The sequence below is a fragment of the Mobula birostris genome, chromosome 8, assembly GCF_030028105.1.
Source record: "Mobula birostris isolate sMobBir1 chromosome 8, sMobBir1.hap1, whole genome shotgun sequence".
Lineage (NCBI taxonomy): Eukaryota > Metazoa > Chordata > Chondrichthyes > Myliobatiformes > Myliobatidae > Mobula > Mobula birostris.
In genome coordinates this window covers 30656443-30677766 of record NC_092377.1, presented here as the reverse complement: position 1 = coordinate 30677766, position 21324 = coordinate 30656443, and the positions used below count along the sequence as shown (strand labels likewise).

General features: G+C 39.0%; 1 protein-coding gene across 6 annotated transcripts in view; it reads left to right on the top strand.

Annotated features, from left to right (window-relative positions):
- Window positions 1-21324, top strand: part of foxn2a (forkhead box N2a) — a 64086-nt gene that overhangs the window by 26951 nt on the left and 15811 nt on the right. For all 6 annotated transcript variants that reach the window (XM_072264947.1, XM_072264946.1, XM_072264945.1 and 3 more), the window contains 3 exons: window positions 8232-8359; window positions 13355-13419; window positions 20115-20180. In XM_072264947.1, the coding sequence (XP_072121048.1) occupies window positions 8232-8359; window positions 13355-13419; window positions 20115-20180 (259 nt within the window). The remainder of the gene's footprint in view (window positions 1-8231; window positions 8360-13354; window positions 13420-20114; window positions 20181-21324) is intronic.

Below are 21324 nucleotides of genomic sequence, written 5' to 3'. Positions count from 1 at the left end.
TTATTTTCAGAGCAAATAAGGATTTTCTAAAATGTGAACTTTTGAGATAGATTGCTTTCTTTGTAACAATGTTCTCATTTTTTTAAATACTGTTTTACAATGTAGGTACTATCCTAGTTCCTACCAAATGAGTTAACTCCAGCTGGTGCTTTCTATTTAGCTCAATGCCCACTTCTGAATTCCAATCTTGGAGGCAACTCCTACCTTCTACTTTACTGGGAAGCACATATTTATAACCCTTGAATTGAAATGAGCTTGGTCTTGACTATAAATGTGAAATTAAAAAACTTGGATTTTTACAGTATCTTTTATATCCTCTTATACAGTACAGTTGGCCCTCCTTATCCGCGAGGGATTGGTTCCGAGACCCCTCGCGGATACCAAAAAACATGGGTGCTCAAGTCCCTTATTTAACCTGTCTCAGTGCGGGTGGACTTCAGGACCCAGGGCAGCACAGGACCTGCCGCCTGCAGTGTTTCCGTTCCGTTGACTTATAATACCTAATACAATGTAAATGCTATGTAAATAGTTGTTATACTGTATTGTTTAGGGAATAGTGACAAGAAAAAAGTCTGTACATGTTTAGTACAGACGCAACCATCGTAGCTCTACTGGGAACGGTGATGCCGCCTTGGCATCAGCCGATCCCAATTCTCCTGTGATCTTTAAGTTCTTGAGGCTGTAGTGCTTTACATAGCCAGCTAGCCAGCCATCCCTAGCACTAACACTTCCACAAATTTCAGCTTCTTTCTGCTTTATTGTGCGAATGCTCGATTCGTTCTTACTGACCTTACGGCCCACTTCGGAATGCGACATGCCACTTTTCAAAAGATCAAATATTTCTTATTTCTCGGTGAGAGATAGCACTTTACACATCTATGGGGAAAAAAGGTATAGTCGACACTTCGGGCTGAAATGTCATCTGTATTGTTTTTCCATAGATGCTGCCTGGCCTGCTGAGTTCCTCCAGCATTTTGTGTGTAAAACACATAATAATTGATTTCACAAGTATTCACCCCCTTCAAGTCAGTATTAAGTAGGTACATGAGCCAATAATATAAAGCAGGATACCAAAAGTTTTTTCAGTTATATAAAGAGTAAAAGGGAGGTGAGAGTTGATATTGGACCACTGGAAAATGATACTGGTCAGGTAGTAATGGGGGACAAAGAAATGGCAGATTAACTTAATGGGTACTTTGCATCTGTCTTCACTGTGGAAGACACTAGCGGTGTGCCAGCGGTCCGTGAGAGTCAAGGAGCATGAGTGAGTGCCATTGTTATTGCAAAGGAAAAAAATGCTAGGCATCTCAAAGGTGGATAAGTCTCCTGGACCAGATGGACTACATCCCAGAGTCCTGAGAGAAATTGCTGGAGAGATAACAGATGCATTGGTCATGATCTTTCAAGAATCACTTGATTCTGGCATGGTCCCAGAGGACTGGGAGATTGCAAATGTCACTCCACTCTTTAAGAAGGGGAAAAAAAGAAGAAAGGAAATTATAGGCCAGTTAGCCTAACCTCAGTGGTTGGGAAGGTGTTGGAGTCGATTATTAAGGATAAGGTTTCGAGGTACTTGAAGACTAATGATAAAATAAGTCAAAGTCAGTGTGGTTTCTGTAAAGGGAAATCTTGCCTGACAAATTTGAAGAAGTAACAAGCAGGGTGGACAAAGGAGATGCAGTGGATGTCATTTACTTGGATTTTCAGAAGGTGTCTGATGAGGTGTCACACATGAGGCTGCTTAACAAGATAAAAACCTATGGTGTTAGAGGAAAGATACTGGCATGGATAGAGGAATGACTGACAGGCAGGAAGCAGCGAGTGGGAGCCTTTTCTGTTTGGCTGCCAGTGACTAGTGGTGTTCCTCAGGAGTCAGTTTTGAGACTGCTACTTTTCACATTATTTGGCAGTGATTTGGATAATGGAATTGATGGCTTTGTGGCAAAGTTTGCAGATTACACAAAGATAGGTGGAGGGGTAGTTAGTGCTGAGGAAGCATTGCAGCAGGACTCGGACAAATTGGAAGAATGGACAAAAAAGTGGCAGATGGAATACAGTGCTGGGAAATGTATGATAATGCATTTTGGTAAAAGGAACAATAGTGTGGTCTATTATCTAAATGGTTCAAACATCAGAGGTGCAGAGGGACTTAGGAGTCCACGTGCAGGACTCCCAGAAGGTTAATTTACAGGTTGAGTCTGTGGTAAAGAAGGCAAATGCAATGTTGGCATTTATTTCAAAGAGAATAGAATATTAGAAACAAGGAGATAATGGTGAAGCTTTATAAGACACTAGTCAAGCTGCACTTGGAGTATTGTCAACGGTTTTGAGCCCCATATCTCAGAAAGGATGTGTTGTCATTGGAGAGAGTCCATTACAAAATAAGTCATTACTTATTTTGTCCTTTAATGTCCTGGAGTGGCCAAGTCATAGTCCAAACCTTAATCCAACTGAGAATTTTTGGCCGCCTTATAGCTAGGAGGGCGCTTTTGTTTAAATGAAAAGATGTTTCTCCTCCTACTCATGCTCAATGGTTATGCAACGTTATGTCTTGCTTAGATTTAGAGAAGATTCGTTGTTCGATTTCTGAATCTCGTCAAGACTTTCAAACATTGTGGGGACCCTTTTTGAATTATTTTCAAAACTTTCAAAATCCTCAATTCGTTGTTTAAATTTAGATGTTGGCTGTTACTAATTTTTATTATACGAGAAGATATTTTACCTTTTTTTTTCCTCAATAAGACCAAAGCTGTTTATTAAGGCTCATAATAAAACTCTTAAGTTAGACTTTTTTTTGTAATAAATTAGTATATTTCAATAGAACTTTAACTAACCTACATGAATACAGGGTAATGAGATTGTTATTATGAATAGATTTAATGTAATTGGTAGTTTTTTTTTAACCTTTATATATACTTTCTTGTACTCTGTATCCTTCTATGTAGAAACTAATAAAAAATATTGAAAGAGAGAGTCCAGAGGGGGTTCACGAGTATGATTCTTGGAATGAAAGGGTTAACATATGAGGAGCGTTTGGCTGCTTTGGGCCTGTACTCACTGGAGTTTAGAAGAATGTGGGGGGGGGGGCCGCAGGGGAATCTCACTGAAAAGCACTGAATGTTGAAAGGAGTAGATAGTGGATGTGGAGAGGATATTTCCTATGGTAGGCGTATCCAGAACTAGAGCACACAGCCTCGAGATTGAGGGATGACGTTTTAGAACAGGCGTAAGGAGGAATTTTTTTAGCTGGAGAGCAGCGAATCTGTGGAATGTTCTGTCACAGACTGCTGTGGAGGCCAAGTCCATGGGTATATTTAAGACAGAAGTTGGTTGTTACCTGATCGGTCAGGGCATCAAAGGATATGGTGAGAAGGCAGGTGTATGTGGTTGACTGGGATCCAGCTTAGCCATGATGGAATGGTAGAGCAGACTTTGATAGGCTGAGTGGCCTAATTCCGCTCCTACACCTTATGGTCTTGTGCACCTTTGCCAGCAATTACAGCTCTTTTATCGGCTTTGCACATCTGGACACTGCACTTTTTCCCCCATTCTTCTTTACAAAACTGCTTAAGCTCTGCCAGATTGCATGGGCATCATGCGTGAACAGCCCTTTTCAAGTCTAGCCACAAATTCTCAATTGGATTGAGGTTTGGACTATGACTTGGCCACTCCAGGACATTAACTTTGTTGTTTTAAGCCATTCTTGTGTAGCTTTGGCTTTGTGTTTGGGGTCATTGTCTTTCTAGAAAACAAGTGTTCTCCCTAGTTGCAGTTCTCTTGCAGACTGTATCAGGTTTTCTTCCAGGATTTCCCTGTATTTTACTGCATTCATTTTACCCTCTACCTTCACAAGCCTTCCAGGGCCTGCTGCAGTGAAGCATCCCCACAGCATGATGCAGCCACCATCATGCTTTACAGTAGGGATGATGTATTTTTGATTTGCGGTGTTTGGCTTAATGCCAAACATATCATTTAGTCTGATGGCCAAAAAGGCCAATTTTGGTTTCATCAGCCCAGAGAACCTTCTTCCAGCTGATTTCAGTGTCTCCCACGTGCCTTCAGACAAACTCCAGCTGAGAATTCATGAGTTTTTTTTCAACAGTGTCTTTCTCTTTGCCACTCTCATATAGCTGTGACTGGCGAAGCACCTGTTCAACAGTTGTTGCCTGCACAGTCTTTCCCATCTCAGCCACTGAAGCTTGTAACTCTTCTAGTTGTCATAGGTCTCTTGATGGCCTCCCTCGCTGGTCCCCTTCTTGCACGGTCATTCAGTTTTTGAGGATGGCCTGCTCTAGGCAGATTTACAGCTGTGCCATATTCTTTCCATTTCTTGATGATTTACTTAACTGCACTCCAAAGGATATTCAGTGACTTGGAAATTTTCTTGTATCCATCTCCTAACTTGTGCTTTTCAATAATCTTTTTGTGAAGTTGCTTGGAGTGTTCTTTTGTCTTCGTGGTGTAGTTTTTGCCAGGATACTGACTCACCAGCAGTCGGACTGTTCAGGTACAGGTGTATTTTTACTACCATCAATTGAAACAGTTTGACTGCACGCAGGTCTCGGGTCTCCAAAAACAGATCTCTATTTAACTAATTATGTGACTAATAAGACCATTGACTGCTCCAGTGATGATTTGCTGTGTCATATTAAAGGGGGTGAATACTTGTTCGATCAATTATTTTGTGTTTTTATATTTGTAATTAATTTACATCACTTTGTAGAGATCAGTTTTCACTTTGACACAAAAGAGTCTTTTTCTGTTGATCAGTGACAACAAAAGCCACTGTGATTCAGTATTCACATGTGGGTGAATACTTTTTATAGGTACTGTAGACCACAGTATTCTATGACCTATTAAGTATCTTTAAAGCATATGTACACTATTTCAGTATTAGACAGGCAGCTCAAGTATGAGAATAACATTATTTTCCAGTTCTGCTCCAAGTTAGCACCACTTCATTGTCACAGGTTTGATATACTGGAACTCCCTACCCAATGACAATGTGGGCATAATTTCACCAGAAAAACTACAATTATTTTGGATACCGAATTTCATTTTATGGCATTATTTAAGAGACACATTGTCCAGGATACTGAGGATGATCACCTGCCCCCCCCACCTACCTCTAAACCCTCTTCAAAATAATGCCATTGGATCTTCAACACCCACCTGAGAGGGCAAGCAAGACTTGAATTTAATGTCTCATCTGAAAGATGGCACTTCAAACCTGCAACAGTTTAATGGCCAGTTTTAACATCTGGAAGCAATATTATTAATCATGGTGATTCTGACATCTTCAGGAGTATGCTAGAGCAAGTCGTGTCTGAAATTGCCCACGTCTGAAATACTTTGCAAATAAAGCTACTCTTGAAACAGTAGTCTTTAATACTAAACTGGAATCTGGCTAAATTTGAAGTCCTATTTTAGGGATCACGACTTGAACTATTATTTCTTTATTTAGACATAAAAGGATTATGAACTGATGCAAAGATAAAAATGAGGTTTCACTTGTTTATACACAAGTGAAAGTTATACACAAGTGTAGAAGCAATGGACATTCTTGGTTACACTTGAGGAATAGACATTTGTGTAAACATTTATTTTTATTATTTACAGCACGGAGTTGGCCCTTCTGGCCCTTTAAGCCACCCCTCCCCCCCCAGCAACCCCTCAACCCTGATTCACCCTAACCTAATCACCAGACAGTTTACAATGACCAATAAAGCTATGGATTGTGTGAGGAAAACAGAGCACATGGGGAAAATGCACATAATCCATGAGGAGGACGTACAGAGACTGTTTATAGAATGGAGCCAGAATTGAACTCTGAATTCTCTGCACTGTAGTAGTGTTGAGCTAACCACTACACTACCATGACACCCAAAGTACCAAAAAATATCAAGCCATTGCATGCTTCAGATATCAAAATGAGAAACAAGTACAATTTTACTTCACCAAAATACTTACTGTATTTTTATTTCAAGAATCTTCGGGGAGAAAAGCTATTTATCAGGAGAGTACTCCATTTAGACTTAATTCCAGTTATTTCCCTTCTGCAGTACTGTGCTGTTTCCTAAAGTGTTTCACACATGCCTTTCACATTTTGTGCTAAATTCTGTTATTTCTGAATCATTGGATTTGCCTGAATCATCATGAGCAGTTTGTCACAATTCTGACTTCACACCTAATTTGAGGATCATGCCTGCCAATAATCAGATCACAAAGTACATCTGTGTAATTAATGTATGATTTATATTTTCCAGAGAATAGTTTGGGATAAAAGCAGAAAATATTCGAAGCACTCAGAAGGTCAGGCTGTGAAGAGTTAGATGTTTCAGGTCTTCGATTCAGTTCCAATGAAGAGTCTTTGGCTCGAAAGAGTTTTTAAATTTTCAGGCAGTATATTCTATCTACCATTGGAGTATTTCTGGAATCAGTTTCATTAAAAATATTTTTGATAACTGGAATCAATATTAAACTGAGATAAATCTTCTCTTACCCAGTATGTGAGAATCTCAAGAAGAGGAAGTGTTGCCTACGTGTGGGAAGTAAGTATGAGGTAACAGATCTTACTTCCCACATCTAAGAGATCATAACACAGTTTGAAATATCAATTGGGAAACATGCCAGTAAGAGAACTAAACTAACAGATGGCAAAGAAGTTAATTTGATGGGGATGAGAATGGAATTAAGAAGGCAAGGTGGAAAACATTTGTTTTAACTGGTGAAGAGTGATGATAATAGATATATCCAAAATGATAAAACCTGGGTGTAAGATATCTGCCTTTCTTTTTATAAAGGGACCAATTGGCCAATAAAGATAACCCCTGAATAATGAGCCAATAGTAAATCTAAATCGAAGTAAAATGAATCAGAATAAATGTAGATGGATTAACTATGGATGTAAGACATTTGGATTTTCAAACACCTTTTGATATGACTATAGAGCACTTGGAGTCAAGGGAATGGGCAGCCCAATAGAGAGCAAACTGTCTATAAAGCAGAAAAGTGATGAACGATTAGGGCAGCCGATTAGATTGGCGTAAGGTGGGAAGCAATGTTGCTCAGGGATGGTTGCTAAAGCCACTGTTATTCAAATTTTAAATTGAATAATCTGGATTTGAAAATCAGAAATTTTCAGATGATACCAGATAGTCCAATGAGAATTTGAAAAATCTGAGACATTAAAACTTAGAAAATGGGAATATAACTGACAAATAATACAGGTGACCCTTGCATTTGGGGAAGGGGTGAGAATGTTATCTTCTTAGAAAATGGTCCATATCATGATTTTCCACAATGCAAAACCCTGTTATCTGCATTTATGAAGAAATGCAAAATGAAAAGAAGAATTCTTTGTTTATTTGCTCTTTTTTCCCTCATTAATTTCTTAAGAACAATTTTTTATTTAGCATTCCAGATTTTTGGTCGTAAGCTCTGAATTCTATAACGGCAGTTTTCCATTACACAAACCGCAGTAGTTGCATGTATGGGTAAGGGACTTTGTGGGGCATTTAGGTAGGAAGAACAAAGAGGCCACATAGTATTTGGACTGCAGGAATATGGGAGAGGGAGTGTAGCAAAAAAGGTGAATGTTCACAAATCATAAAGAAAATGGCTCGTTTGAAACCTCTGAATGACGAGAAAGTAGAACATGGAGTAGCATAACATGAACATATTTAAGGACAATGAAATGATGCTGGTGAGAAAGAGATGCATGATTAAATAAGCAGATCTGGGAGAAGCTCTTGGAGTATAAATGCTAGTTGAGCCAAATAGCATGGTCCAGAGTGTTTGTAACTTGATTTATGAGTATATACGGCAATTACTTTTTAATATCTCAGACCATATTTCTTCTTAAAAGTATCTCTAACACCAAGTTTGTTGAGGGGGAAAAAAAAATCCTACTTCTTGACTCAAAAGTTTATTGTTACTTGTTAAAGCTAGTTTGGGACTCATTGAATATATGGGAGTACCATATGTTTATCTGGATTGTCTTCTACTATTTTTTTTCTTTAGAGAAGTCCATAACTTCAATAGATGAATATAGATAATACAGGTATTATTGGCAAGGAAACAAACTGGCTTAATGACTGAAATAATATGCCAATAGGCAATGCTGAAAATTGTTCTATTAACTTACCAACTTGTTCTCAACTACTAGCCAGCATGTGACTGATGTGTACTCAATGAAGTAATCTGCTCTTTGTCATTGATCTCTTTACCAGACTGTTGGAAAAGGTTCGCTGTGGTGTGTTGACCCACAGTACAGGCCCAACCTCATACAGGCTCTCATGAAGACTCCATATTATTCAACAATGCAAATCTTCTATACACCACCAGCCTCTCCTCCAAGGTAGGAATAATCTCCCACAACCTACTGAAGGAGGTTTTATAATCTACACAACAACAAGAATAATTATTTTAAAACAATCATTGCAATATCTCTTTGAAGTTGTTGTTAAGTACACCCATGGATCGAACTGAATTATATATCCCATGAGTCCATACAGACATGACCAACTTCTGGATTCTCCAGAATTTGATAGCTGATTTGTACCATCAGGTGATTGTTATTTGTATAGTAGTCTAGTACTAATTAAAAGCCTATTGTTGGGTATTTAAAACCATTTTGCCAGGTGGGGAAGAGGACGCATATCCATAACAACAGCAATATGTGAAGGGTGGCATTTAGTTGTCTATTTCTTCAATGTAATACTCTTCAAGGTGGGCTCAATCATGCAATTTAAATTTGCTATGAAATGACTTGCTGCACAACTTCAAAGTAAACCCTATATTACTACTGATACTGTGTACGTTGGCATCATTTAACCATTGTGAAAAGGACCTGGAGAAAGGAGTACAGCGATCCATCATGGTTCATCAAGACACAGAAATGATAATAAATGAGCCAGTTGTAATGTTACTATGGCAACACATTTTAGGAAATAAGTATATCAATATAAATGTGTTTTGCTGCTTGGTAACTAGCATAATTGCATTTTTACATTTCTCATCTGAAAGATGAGATTTATGTGATTGCAATTAACAAATTTGGAAATTGTACAGAATTTTTTTTCTACTAAGAAGCTTGGGTCATTTCCTTTAAAATGGTGTTTGCTAACAACATTACCAATCCTCTGTGCCTGCTGCTGGATGTGTATAGTACTAAGAATGTGGTATTTAGGTGTGGTGATGTTGCCGCATAAGGACAACATTACACCATTGACAGATTAACTCAAAAATGCTGTGACTGAATTCATGAACTGTCTTGTTTCTTACTTTCTCACCTTGGTTATGAAATCTAGGATTGTAGATAACTAGAGGTAATCAAAACCCTACTTCAATTATACCTCAGTTCAGGAGGCATCCTATTCATCTTATGATATTCTGATATGTTTAGATGCTCCAGTGCACTGCTGAACCCTGTGGAACTGCGGACTGTGCTGGGTTGGCAAGTGACAGCTTCCACTGACGTTGAAATGCAATATTAGATCTCAGTATTGGCCTGATTGTACAGCATAGAACATTGACCATACATCACAAAAACAAATCCTTTGATCCACAATGTCTGTGCTAAACTTGATGTCATTATTAAACTCAGCTCTTCTGTCTGCATATGATCGATCTCACTCCATTCCGTGCACTTTCTGTCCCTATCTTAATAGCTGCTTATGTGCCAATATCATCTCTGGTTCCACCACTGCCTCTTTTTTATATATAAAAAAAATGTCCTGCACATCACCTTGCACTTTTTCTTCTCTCATCTTAAAACTATGCTTGCTAGCATTTGAGATTTCCACCCTGAAGAAAAAAAAGTTCGACTATCTATGCCTCTCAGTTTTATAAACTTCGATCAGGTCTTCCCTCAGCCTTTGAAGTTCCAGAGAAAACAATCCAAGTTTATCCAACCTGTCCTTTATAACTAACACTCTGTAATCCAGGTACATCCTGGTAAACCTCTTTTGTACTGTTTCTAAAGCTTACACATCCTTCCTGTCATGTGGCTACCGGAATTGCATATATTACTCCAAATGCAGCTTAACCAAAGTTTTATAGAGCAGCAACGTGACTTCTTTACACTTACATTCAGTGCCCTGACCAGTGAAGGCAAGCCTGCTAGTGCCGCATTTACCTCAAATATATATCCCATTACACCTCTCTAATTCCATAAGAACATAAGAGTAGGAGTAGGCCATCTGGCCTGTCATGACTGCTCAGCCATTCAATGAGAACATGGCTGATTTGGCCATGAACTCATCTCCACCTACCTGCCTTTTCCCCGTAAACTCTTAATTTCCCTACTGTGCAAAAATCTATCCAACTTTGTCTTTAAATATATTTACTGAGGTAGCCTCCACTGCTTTATTCTATGACACTTTCAAGGAGCTAAGGACTTGGATTCCAAGTCCCATCTTTATACATAATCTACTTTTGAGCAGCATCTAGATATCTCTCAAAGGTCTAGATGATGGATTTGAGGAAGCTAGCTAGGACAACAGTGAAGTAGGGGACCAAGAATTAGGATTAATAAAAATACAAGTGTTTAAAATCACCAGGTATATATCTTTGGGAACGCACTTGTGTTTAAACAACCTTGTGTTAAGGACATGAGGCAAAGATATGACCAAACTAAATAAGACCATAAGACATAGGAGCAGAATAAGGCCACTCGGCCCATTGAGTCTTGTCTGCTATTTCATCATGGCTAATTTATTTTCCCCCTCTACACAATTCTCCTGCCTTCTCCCTGTAACCTTTGACCCTCCCCTCATGAACCTGGAACCTATCAAACTCTGTTTTAAATATATTCAGTGATTTGGTTCCTATAGCAGTCCCTGGCAATGAATTCTACAGATTCACCCCATCTTACTACAGAAATTCCTCTCATCTCTGTTCTAAATGGACGACCCACACTTCTGAGACTATGCCCTCTGGTCCTAGACTCACCACCCACTATAGGATACATCCTCTTCACATTTACTCTATCGCGGCCTTTCAATATTTGATAGGTTTCAATGAGATCCTTCATCCACCCCCTTTCTTCTAAACTCCAAGGAGTATAGGCCTTAAGCCATCAAATGTTCCTCATACCTTAACCCGTTCATTCCTGGAGTTATTCTTGTGAACCTTCTCTGGACCCTCTTGAATTCCGGCACATCCTTTCTTAGGGGGCCCCAAACTCCTTACAGTATTCCAAGTGTGGTCTGATCAATACCTTATAAAGTCTCGGCATCACATTCTTGCTCTTATATTCTAGCCCTCTTGAAATGCATGTTAACATTGCACTTGCCTTCCTTGCCACTGACTCAACCTGAAAGTTAACCTTTAGGACGTTCTGCACAAGGACCCCCAAATCCGTTTGCACCTCTGATTTTGGAATTTTCTCCCTTTTAGGAAAATGGTCTACCCCTTTATTCCTTCCACCAAATTGCATGACCATATACTTCCCTACACTCTATTCCATCTGCCACTTCTTTGCCCATTCCCTCAATATGTCCAAGTCTTCCTGCAGACTCCCTGCTTGCTAAGCATGATTTGCCCCTCCACCTATCTTTGTATTTGCAAACTTAGCCACAAAGCCATCAATTGCTGACATATAACGTGAAAAGAGGTGGTCCCAATACTGACCACTGCAGAACACCACTAGTCACTGGTGGCCAACCAGAGTAGAGCCCCTTTGTTTCGAATGTTTGCCTCCTGCCAGTCAGCCAACCTTCTATCCATGCTAGTATCGTTCCTGTAATACCTTGGGCTCTTATCTTGTTAAGCAGGCTCATGTGTGGCACCTTGTCAGAGGCCTTCTGAAAATCCAAGTACATAACATCCATTTCCTCAAAGAATTCCAACAGATTTGTCAGACAAGATTTCCCCTGAAGAAAACCATGCTGACATTTGGCCTACTTTATCATATGCCTCAAAGTACCCTTAAACCTCATCCTTAATGATGGACTAACATCTTACCAACTACTGTAGAACAGGCCAAATGGCCTATAATTTCCTTTTTTCTATCTCCATAGAGAATAGAGTGATGTTTTCAATTCTCTGGTCCTCCAGAACCATTCACGAATCTATTGGTTCTTGAATGATCATTACTGATGCCTCCACACTCTCTCCAGCTATTACTGTTCTGCCAAAATGCCGGCTCGTGTCCCCTTCCAATCAACTTTGGCCAGCAACCCTGTCATGCTTCTGTAATTCACTGTACTATAATACTGATACATCTGACTTTATTTTCTCCCTCTCAAACTGCAGGGTGAATTCTATCATGTTGTGAACATTGCCTAACTGCTCTTTTACCTTAAGCTTCCTAATTAAATCTGGTTTATTGCATAACACCAGAATTGCTTTTCCCCTAGTGGGCTCAACCACTAGCTGTTCTAAAAAGCCATCTCGTAGGCATTCTACAAATTCTGTCTCTTGGGATCCAGTTCCAATCTGATTTTCCCAATCTACCTGCATTTTGAAATCCCCCATAGCTATCATAACAATGCCCTTATTATATGCCTTTTCTATTTCCATTAGAATTTATATCCCACATCCTGGCTACCGTTTGGGGCCTATATATAATTCCCATCAGGGTTTTTTACTCTTGTAGTTCCTATCAATAAGGATTCTATATCTTCCATTCCCATGTCACATCTTCCGAAGTATTTGATTTCATTTGTTACCAACAGTGACCCCAACCCCTGTTCCTCTGTCCATTTGAACTACTGTGCATCCTTGGATGTTAAGCTCCCAACTTTGATCTTCTTTCAGCCACAACATTGCCCATAACATCATAACTGCTAACCTATAAGTGCATTACAAGATCTACCTTAGTCTGTATAGTGTGCATGCAAATATAACATCTTCAGTCCAGTATTTATCACCCTTTTTGAGTTTGCCCCCATGTTATATTTGAGCTCATATCACTGACTGCAATTTTGCCTTACCATCTGCTTGTCCTTCCTCACAGTCTCACTACACACAGCATTGACTTAAATACCAACTGCCCCATTCTCAGCTCTATCACTCTGGTTCCCATTCCATCTAAAGGCGCATGTGACATGACTCTCTACATTTTGTTTTTTTCCCAACCAAGCTTTTTGACAAGTTAAATTTTTTGGTCACTGCTCGCTCCATTTATCCTGTATGCATAGTTCCATGGGTATGTTGTTTCTTGTAAGCATGGTAGTCTTTGGCTATTTATGGATGTCAGATAAGCAATGATTGAACTTGAGATTTTTCTCTAAGTAGCCTGACAATTTAATTCATACATAGAAAGTATCACTTTTGAAAGGGTATCAATGCGAACCAGCATCTTTAGCACTTGGTGATTATTTTATATGTATGATTATGTTTCTTTTAGTGCATCACCACCTCCTCACCACCTCACATCAACATCACCACAGCTCCAAGATAGCCTACAGAAAAGTGAGTTCAGTTTTCCTCTTCAAGTGTTTCTTTTAGAAAATGTGCATATTTGGATAAACTGATAATACATAAATTCAAGAACTAATGTATTTATTCATTTCTTGGCAATAACATTTTGACCATTTGTAATGAAGTCGTACTAAAATATGACTAACATTGTTGTTTTATTTTGAAAACAGTAATGAAAATCTACTTTATTTTCCACTTTTGCACCTATTCTGACACATACTGTACTGTTAACTGAATTGATTCTGATGACAATGTAACAACTAGGAGCCACTGCAGCCCACTCCACAACTCAATGTAATAGTGACTGACCTTTATCTTCACATTGTTTCAATATTCTAGGATTTCTTGTTTCAATGTGTAAGAAACCCAGCTGTCAGTTTACTGCTTCATGGTTTAAGGCAATTTGAGTGCTTATTTTAAAGGGTGTGGAAGCTTTAAAACTCTATAATTCAGTGTATTTCAGATCCTCCCCCCCCTCCCCTTCTCCCCATCGCTCTTTCGGTGAAAATACAGTGGATTCCAATTAGGAACACATCAGGACCAGTACATTTTGGCCCAATAAATGGCTTCTCCATTTAGCCAAAAGTTTCATGGAAATAGTTTAAAAACGTAGAGAAAAAGACAAACTAATGTTTAACTGAGTAAAGAATTATGTATTTAAATTAAATATAGAACAAATTAGAACACTATTGCAATACTTAAAACTGTGTGTTCGTTCCTAATAGTTATCGATGAAGAATTCGTCCAGTGTGCACTACCATGTTCTTTTGATTGGCAGTAAATGAACAAAATCAATGCAGACACCTAGTGCGCATAATGGACTGCGTTCAAACAATGCTGTCGATGATTATGTCCTCTAAATCTTCATTTTCATTGTAACATTCAAGATGATTGTTGATACCTTCTACTCCTTTGTGGTTCCTAACTTGAAATGGTGAAATCATTTTATTTTCACTCTGGGCCATTTCTCACTTCTCCAAGCCTGAATGCTTAAAACCACAGTGAGCAAAACGGTTCTGAATTGTCTTGCTACTTATTTTTCATCAACTATCAGTGAAAAAAGTCACTGCTTTTTGAACACTTAAGGTTGCACACTGCCAAGTGTGTTTTTAAATGATGCTTCTGTGACAAAAGAATTTCCCACTCAGGATCAATAATGTTCTTCTTCATCTTAATTATTATTGTTATCATTATTGTTATTTGTTTCAGAGAATTGTCTTTTTCATTAAAAATAAAATAATATTTTCACCCAAAGAATGATTGGGCTGGGGGGGGGGGTGGGTGTGTGCGGAAACGCATTGACTGAAAGAGTGATGAAGGCTACACATTTGAAGTGAAGTATTTGTTAACAGAAAGTAATGGTCAAATGTTGTTCATGCATCCTTGGAAGAAACACTGTCAATGCAGCTAAGTTTAAAGTAATTTCTGATCTTCCCTACCCTCTGCTTCACATTATTGGTTATATTCACTGCATTCAAGGTTCTTCTTTGGGGATAGGCCATACACCAAGGATTTTCTAAATCTAACAACTCCACATTATTAATGCTTAAAAGGTTGGAAAAGCTTTGTTTTTTAAACTTGGAGAAGACTATTATTATCGTACTCTGTGCTGTGTCATCAACTCTTGCAGAGTATACTAAGATTTCATTACATTTATACAGGTTATAAGTGCCATAGTAGTGCAGTGGTAAGAGTGATGCTGTTACAGCTTGAGGCACTGCCGTAGGGAGTTCAGTTCTGGCGCCATCTGTAAGGAGTTTTTATGTTCTCCCTGTGATGATGTGCGTTTTCTCCAGGTGCTCTAGTTTCTCCTCTCAGTCCAAAGACGAATCAGTTCGTAGGTTAATTGATGATTGTAAATTGTCCTGTGATTAGGTTAGAGTTTAACATTCTCATCCCTTTTCCTTCACTCACCTTATCTCCTTACTTGCCCATCACTTTCCTCTGCTGCTCCTCTCGCTTCCCTTTCTTCCATGCTCTTCTACTCTCCTATCAGATTCCCCTTCTCCCTTTATCTCTTTCACTTATCAGCCTCCCAGCTCTTTACTTCATCACTCCTCCTCTCCCGATTTCACCTATCACTTTGTATAGTAGTGCTAGAAAGTTTGTGAACCCTGTAGAATTTTCTCTACTTCTGCATTAATATGAGCCAAAATGTGATCAGATCGTCAAAAATGCATTATACTTGTTCATTTATTAATTGAGAAAAACGATCCACCAGAATATGTATTTGTTGGGAAAAGTATGTGAACCTCTGGGGTAACGTCTTCTACACAAGCTATTTGAAGTCAAGTGTTCCAATCAATGAGATGAGATTGAAGTTGAGTTGTAGAGTTGCTCTGCCACGTAAAAAAAGACACACAAAGTCAGGTTACTGACTAAGCCTGCTCTTATCAAGAAGGAAGATGTACACCATGCCTTAATCAAAAGAATTTTCAGAGGACCTTAGGAGATGAATTGTAGAAATGCATGAAGCTGGAAAAGACTACAAAAGCATTTCTAAAGACCTGATTGTTCTTCAGTCCACAGTATGAGAAAGCATTTACAATTGGAGGAAACTCAGTAATGTTGATACTCTCCCTAGGAGTGGGCATCCTGCAAAGATCAAACCAAGAGCACAAGATGCAATGCTGAAGGAGGTGAAAAAGAACCCAAGGGTAATACTAAAAGACCTGCAGAAATCTCTAGAATTTGCTATAGTCTCTGTTCAAGTGTCCACTATAAGAAAAACACTGAACAAGAATCATGTTCGTGGAAGGACATCAAAGGGGAAACCACAGCTCTCCAAAAAAAAATTACTGCACATCTCAAGTTTGCAAAAGACCACCTGAATGTTCTACAATTCTTCTGAGACAATGTTCTGTGGACGGATGAGATGAAAGTTGACCGTAATCCTGTAGAAATGTTGTGGAAGGACCCGAAGGAAGCAGTTCATACAAGGAAACCCACCAACATCCCAAAGTTGAAGCAATTTTGGAAGGAGGAATGGCCTAAAATTCCTCCGAGCGGACGTGCAGGACTGATCAACAGTTACCGAAAATGTTTGATTGAAGTTATTGCTATACAAGGGTGTCACACCAGTTACTGAAAGCAAAGGTTCACATACTTTTTCAATAAATACATAGAGAAAATTCTACAAGGTTCACAAACTTTCTAGCACCACTATACTACTTCCTCCCCTCCCCCAGCTTCTTGCTCTAACTGCTCATCTTTTTTTCCAATCTTAATGAGGGGCCTTGGCCTGAAACGTCGATTGTTTACTTGTTTCCGTAGATGCCGCCTGGCCTGCTAAGTTTCTACAGCATTTTGTGTGAGCTGTTTAGAATATGTTGTCTTTCAGCCCAAATGGAACTTTACCATTCAGCTTAATCCATGTCAAGAATTATTTTAACAACCATTGAATCATAAAATGTTCCCTTCACAGTTTGGCAGCGTTATCAGAGATGATGCACAGACAATGATTTTTCTAACTGTGCTCCCTTTATAATTTATTTATGAAGATCAATCAGATTATTATCAGTCTTTTGATGGAAGATTCCATTCCACAGAGGGAAACAGATGTAAATCATGTCCATAATTAAAAAATTGCAGTCTGTGATCAATAAAGATTACTTAAGTTCACCAATAGCAAAAGAGGGACATCCTTAGTAAATGAAGCAATCCAAGAAAATATGCCATATGATTACCAGATTGTATAGGCATGGGCTGGAAAGTGCCAGGCAATGATAATCTTCAAGATATGTGTCTAACAAACTGGCACATATTTAACATTAATGTCATTGAAATAGAACTTGGACAGCTGTATGTGTCTTGCAGAGAAAAATGTCTAATTCACAGCAGCCCATTTCGAATTTCCTTCGCTAAGTCAATCAGGCAGTGTTTACTGTTACTAGTTTAGTAGTTCTGCTTGGGTACACTTGTAAGCATTCAATTGCTCTTCAATTATTCATGTGACTTTTAATGTTGTGTTGGTGGGCTCATCAACAATAGTGCCATGACCAAATCACTTGTAAAACAGTCTGTCCAAGAATAAAAGGGACTCCAACAGTAAGATGGATTCTTGAACTCTCATCCACCTCATTATGATCTTGTACGTTATTGCTTACCAGCACCACACTTTCTCTGTTACTCCTTATTCTGCATTCTGTTATTGTCTTATCTTGTTCTGCTTCAATGCACTGTATAATGATTGATCTGTATGAAAGACATGCAACGCAAGCTTTCGTGGAATGGGAATTTCATTTTGGAAATTCAGCTTTGAAGAACTGTTTTAAGCTTCTTTCACCAGTTAATCCAATGAAGAAAATTACTTAAGCCTTTTAATAGCAAAACAAATTGATAATCCCATATGTTTGAGGAATGAATTTTCATTTCCATAGCTGAAAACCATTGCAGTTAATTGATCATGAGATTCGCCAAAGCACACAGAAGATAGAAAGTTTCTATTCTGAAGTCTCAGGTTAGATTCTGTACTTTATGAGGAAGTTTGAATTTGGATTTTTTAAATAATTGTTGGCAATGCAGCTACTTTTGTGTCTGAAATTTCTATGCCTATACTTGTAACTGTGACTACTAAAACCTAACACTACAATTGGCTATTGGCAGCTGACTGAAAATTTGGCCAGTTATAGTAGGTTGTTCATAATTTATATCATTGCTCTCTCAGGCGAATAGAATTCATAAGTGTTTGACTTAATGTTGAAGTCAGTCGGTCCAGATTGGAAGCAGCATCTCCAACACCATCACACTGAGCACGGGGGCCCCCCAGGGCTGTGTGTTCAGTCCACTGCTTTTCACTTTGCTGATCCAAGACTATGCTGCAACACACAGCTTGAACTACATCATCAAGTTCGCCGATGACACGACCGGGTTGGGTCTCATCAGCAAGAGCGATGAGTCAGCATACAGAGAGGAGGTGCAGCGGCTAACGGACTGGTGCAGAGCCAACAACCTGTCTCTGAATGTGAACAAAACAAAAGAGATGGTTGTTGACTTCAGGAGGACACAGAATGACCACACTCCACTGAACATCGACGACTCCTCCATAGAGATCGTTAAGAGCACCAAATTACTTGGTGTTCACCTGGCAGAGAATCTCACCTGGTCCCTCAACACCAGCTCCATAGCAAAGAAAGCCCAGCAACGTCTCTACTTTCTGCGAAGGCTGAAAAAAGTCCATCTCTCACCCCCCCCATCCTCACCACATTCTACAGAGGATGTATTGAGAGCATCGTGAGCAGCTGCATCACTGCTTGGTTCGGAAATTGCACCAACTCGGATCGCAAGACCCTGCAGCTGAGAAGATCATTGGGGTCTCTCTTCCCGCCATTACAGACATTTAAACCACACGCTGCATCCGTAAAGCAAGCAGCATTATGAAGGACCCCAAGCACACCTCATACAAACTCTTCTCCCTCCTGCCATCTGGCAAAAGGCACCGAAGCATTCGGGCTCTCACGACCAGACTATGTAACAGTTTCTTCCCCCAAGCCATCAGACTCGTCAATACCCAGAGCCTGAACTGACAGCAACCTATTGCCCTCTACTGTGCAAATTGTCTTGTTTATTATTTATTGTAATGCCTGCACTGTTTTGTGCACTTCATGCAGTCCTGGGTAGGTCTGTAGTCTAGTGTAGTTTTGTGTTGTTTTACGTAGTTCAGTGTAGTTTTTGTATTGTTCATGTATACTTTATACTTCATTGTCGCCAAACAATTGGTACTAGAATGTACAATCATCACAGCAATATTTGATTCTGTGCTTCACACTCCCTGGATTACAAATATTAAATATTAGAGATATTACACAGTTAATATTAGTAAATATTAAAAATTTAAATTATAAATCATAAATAGAAAATAGAAAAATGGGAAGTAAGGTAGTACAAAAAAACCGAGAGGCAGGTCCAGATATTTGGAGGGTACGGCCCAGATCTGGATCAGGATCCATTCAGCAGTCTTATCACAGTTGGAAAGAAGCTGTTCCCAAATCTGGCCGTACGAGTCTTCAAGCTCCTGAACCTTCTCCCGGAGGGAAGAGGGACAAAAAGTCTGTTGGCTGGGTGGGTCGTGTCCTTGATTATCCTGGCAGCACTGCTCCGACAGCGTGCGGTGTAAAGTGAGTCCACGGATGGAAGATTGGTTTGTGTGATCTGCTGCGCTGTGTTCACGATCTTCTGCAGCTTCTTTCGGTCTTGGACAGGACAACTTCCATACCAGATTGTGATGCACCCTAGAAGAATGCTTCCTACGGTGCATTTATAAAAATTAATGAGGGTTTTAGGGACAGGCCAAATTTCTTTAGTTTTCTCGGGAAGTAAAGGCGCTAGTGGGTCTTCTTGGCAGTGGACTCTGCTTGGTTGGACCAAGTCAGGTCATTTGTGATATTGACCCCGAGGAATTTAAAGCTTATGACCTGTTCCACTTGCGCACCACCGATGTAAATTGGGTGGTGCAGTCCGCTACTCCTTCTGAAGTATGTAGCATGTAGCACCATGGTCCTGAAAAACGTTGTCTCGTTTTTACTGTGTACTGTGCCAGCAGTTATGGTTGAAATGACAATAAAAAGTGACTTGACTTAAAGAGGCAAGATACTGTCTCAGTTAGTTTTGTATGCCTCTGCCGAAATAGATTGGCTGTGTAACTGATGATTTATCTCAATTTATTTGTTCACAATTACATTTTTTAGGTTCTGATATTGATGCTGCCACTGCTATGATGTTGCTGAATTCTCCAGAACAAAGACTTCCTCAGTGTAAGCCACCTTTTATTTCTCTTTTCTTCATGGGTAGATTAAGTTAATATCGCCTGTAGCATCTATTTCTGCAGTCAGATTGAGGACATTTATTTGAAAATGTATAAAATTGAGTTCCTATCACTACAAAATAAATGAAGGCATCTAGGCATCTATTTCAAAATATGTTCTTTTTCCTTCTACCAAAATAATCAGGAACTCCAACTCTCAGGTTATTGACTCCAAAATTGTTTAAAATATCTAGCTTTGTCCACTAGGTATTGCTGATTAGCCATAGATTTGGTTACCCCAAGAGAGTGCCAATATCAGAACCAAGCAAAAGAAAACTTGCACGGACATTGACAGCATGGGCAAGTGAATTTCATGTAAATATTCAGTTAAAGAAACAGCACCATTTAGTAAATAAGAAAGTAAAGCGCTCACAAAGATTGCAATAAAATATTCTACATTTGGTTTCATTTTTACTAACAAGTGCACATTAATTCAGGTATTTTGAGAAATAACAAACCCACTATCTTGTTTCTGCCCTCATATATCTGTTTAGGTCGAATCCTAGTTAGTGAGTTATTAGTGAAGGTTTACAAATGTTTTTGGTAACTGTGATTTCAAAAGAACTAGCAGCTCAAGTGCGAGATGTTCAGGTGAAAGCCTGGACAGTGATTATTGTCCTTATTAATCTTAAATAACTGGCAGAAGGATTAGAGAGCAGTTGAGAATATTTTTGAGCTGACGGTTGGGTGTCCAGAAGTTGATGCCTAGAAGCATGGGTTCTGCACCTACCATAATCACATTTAAAAGTTTTTAGTGTTTGCCGCATAATCTGCGCAACTGTGCATAGGAATTCAAATTTGCCAGGTACTTCTGTACATCCCTAATCCTAATTTTGTGGCAAAACATGCTTTTTTTTTCTCCTGGGTAATCACAGAGTAAATCTATTAACCATTCCAACCTCATACATGAGGATTCCAGTGTATCGACATTGAAGATTACCTTTAGAAATTTGGCAAACTGAGAAGCAACTAAGAAATCATGCATCAATGGTTTATTTTCTGGTATTGCAGCTACAATGATTGGAATTTTTAAATTTTTTTTTATTTTTATTGAAGGAATGACACAATACAGAATATATAATGGATTACATATT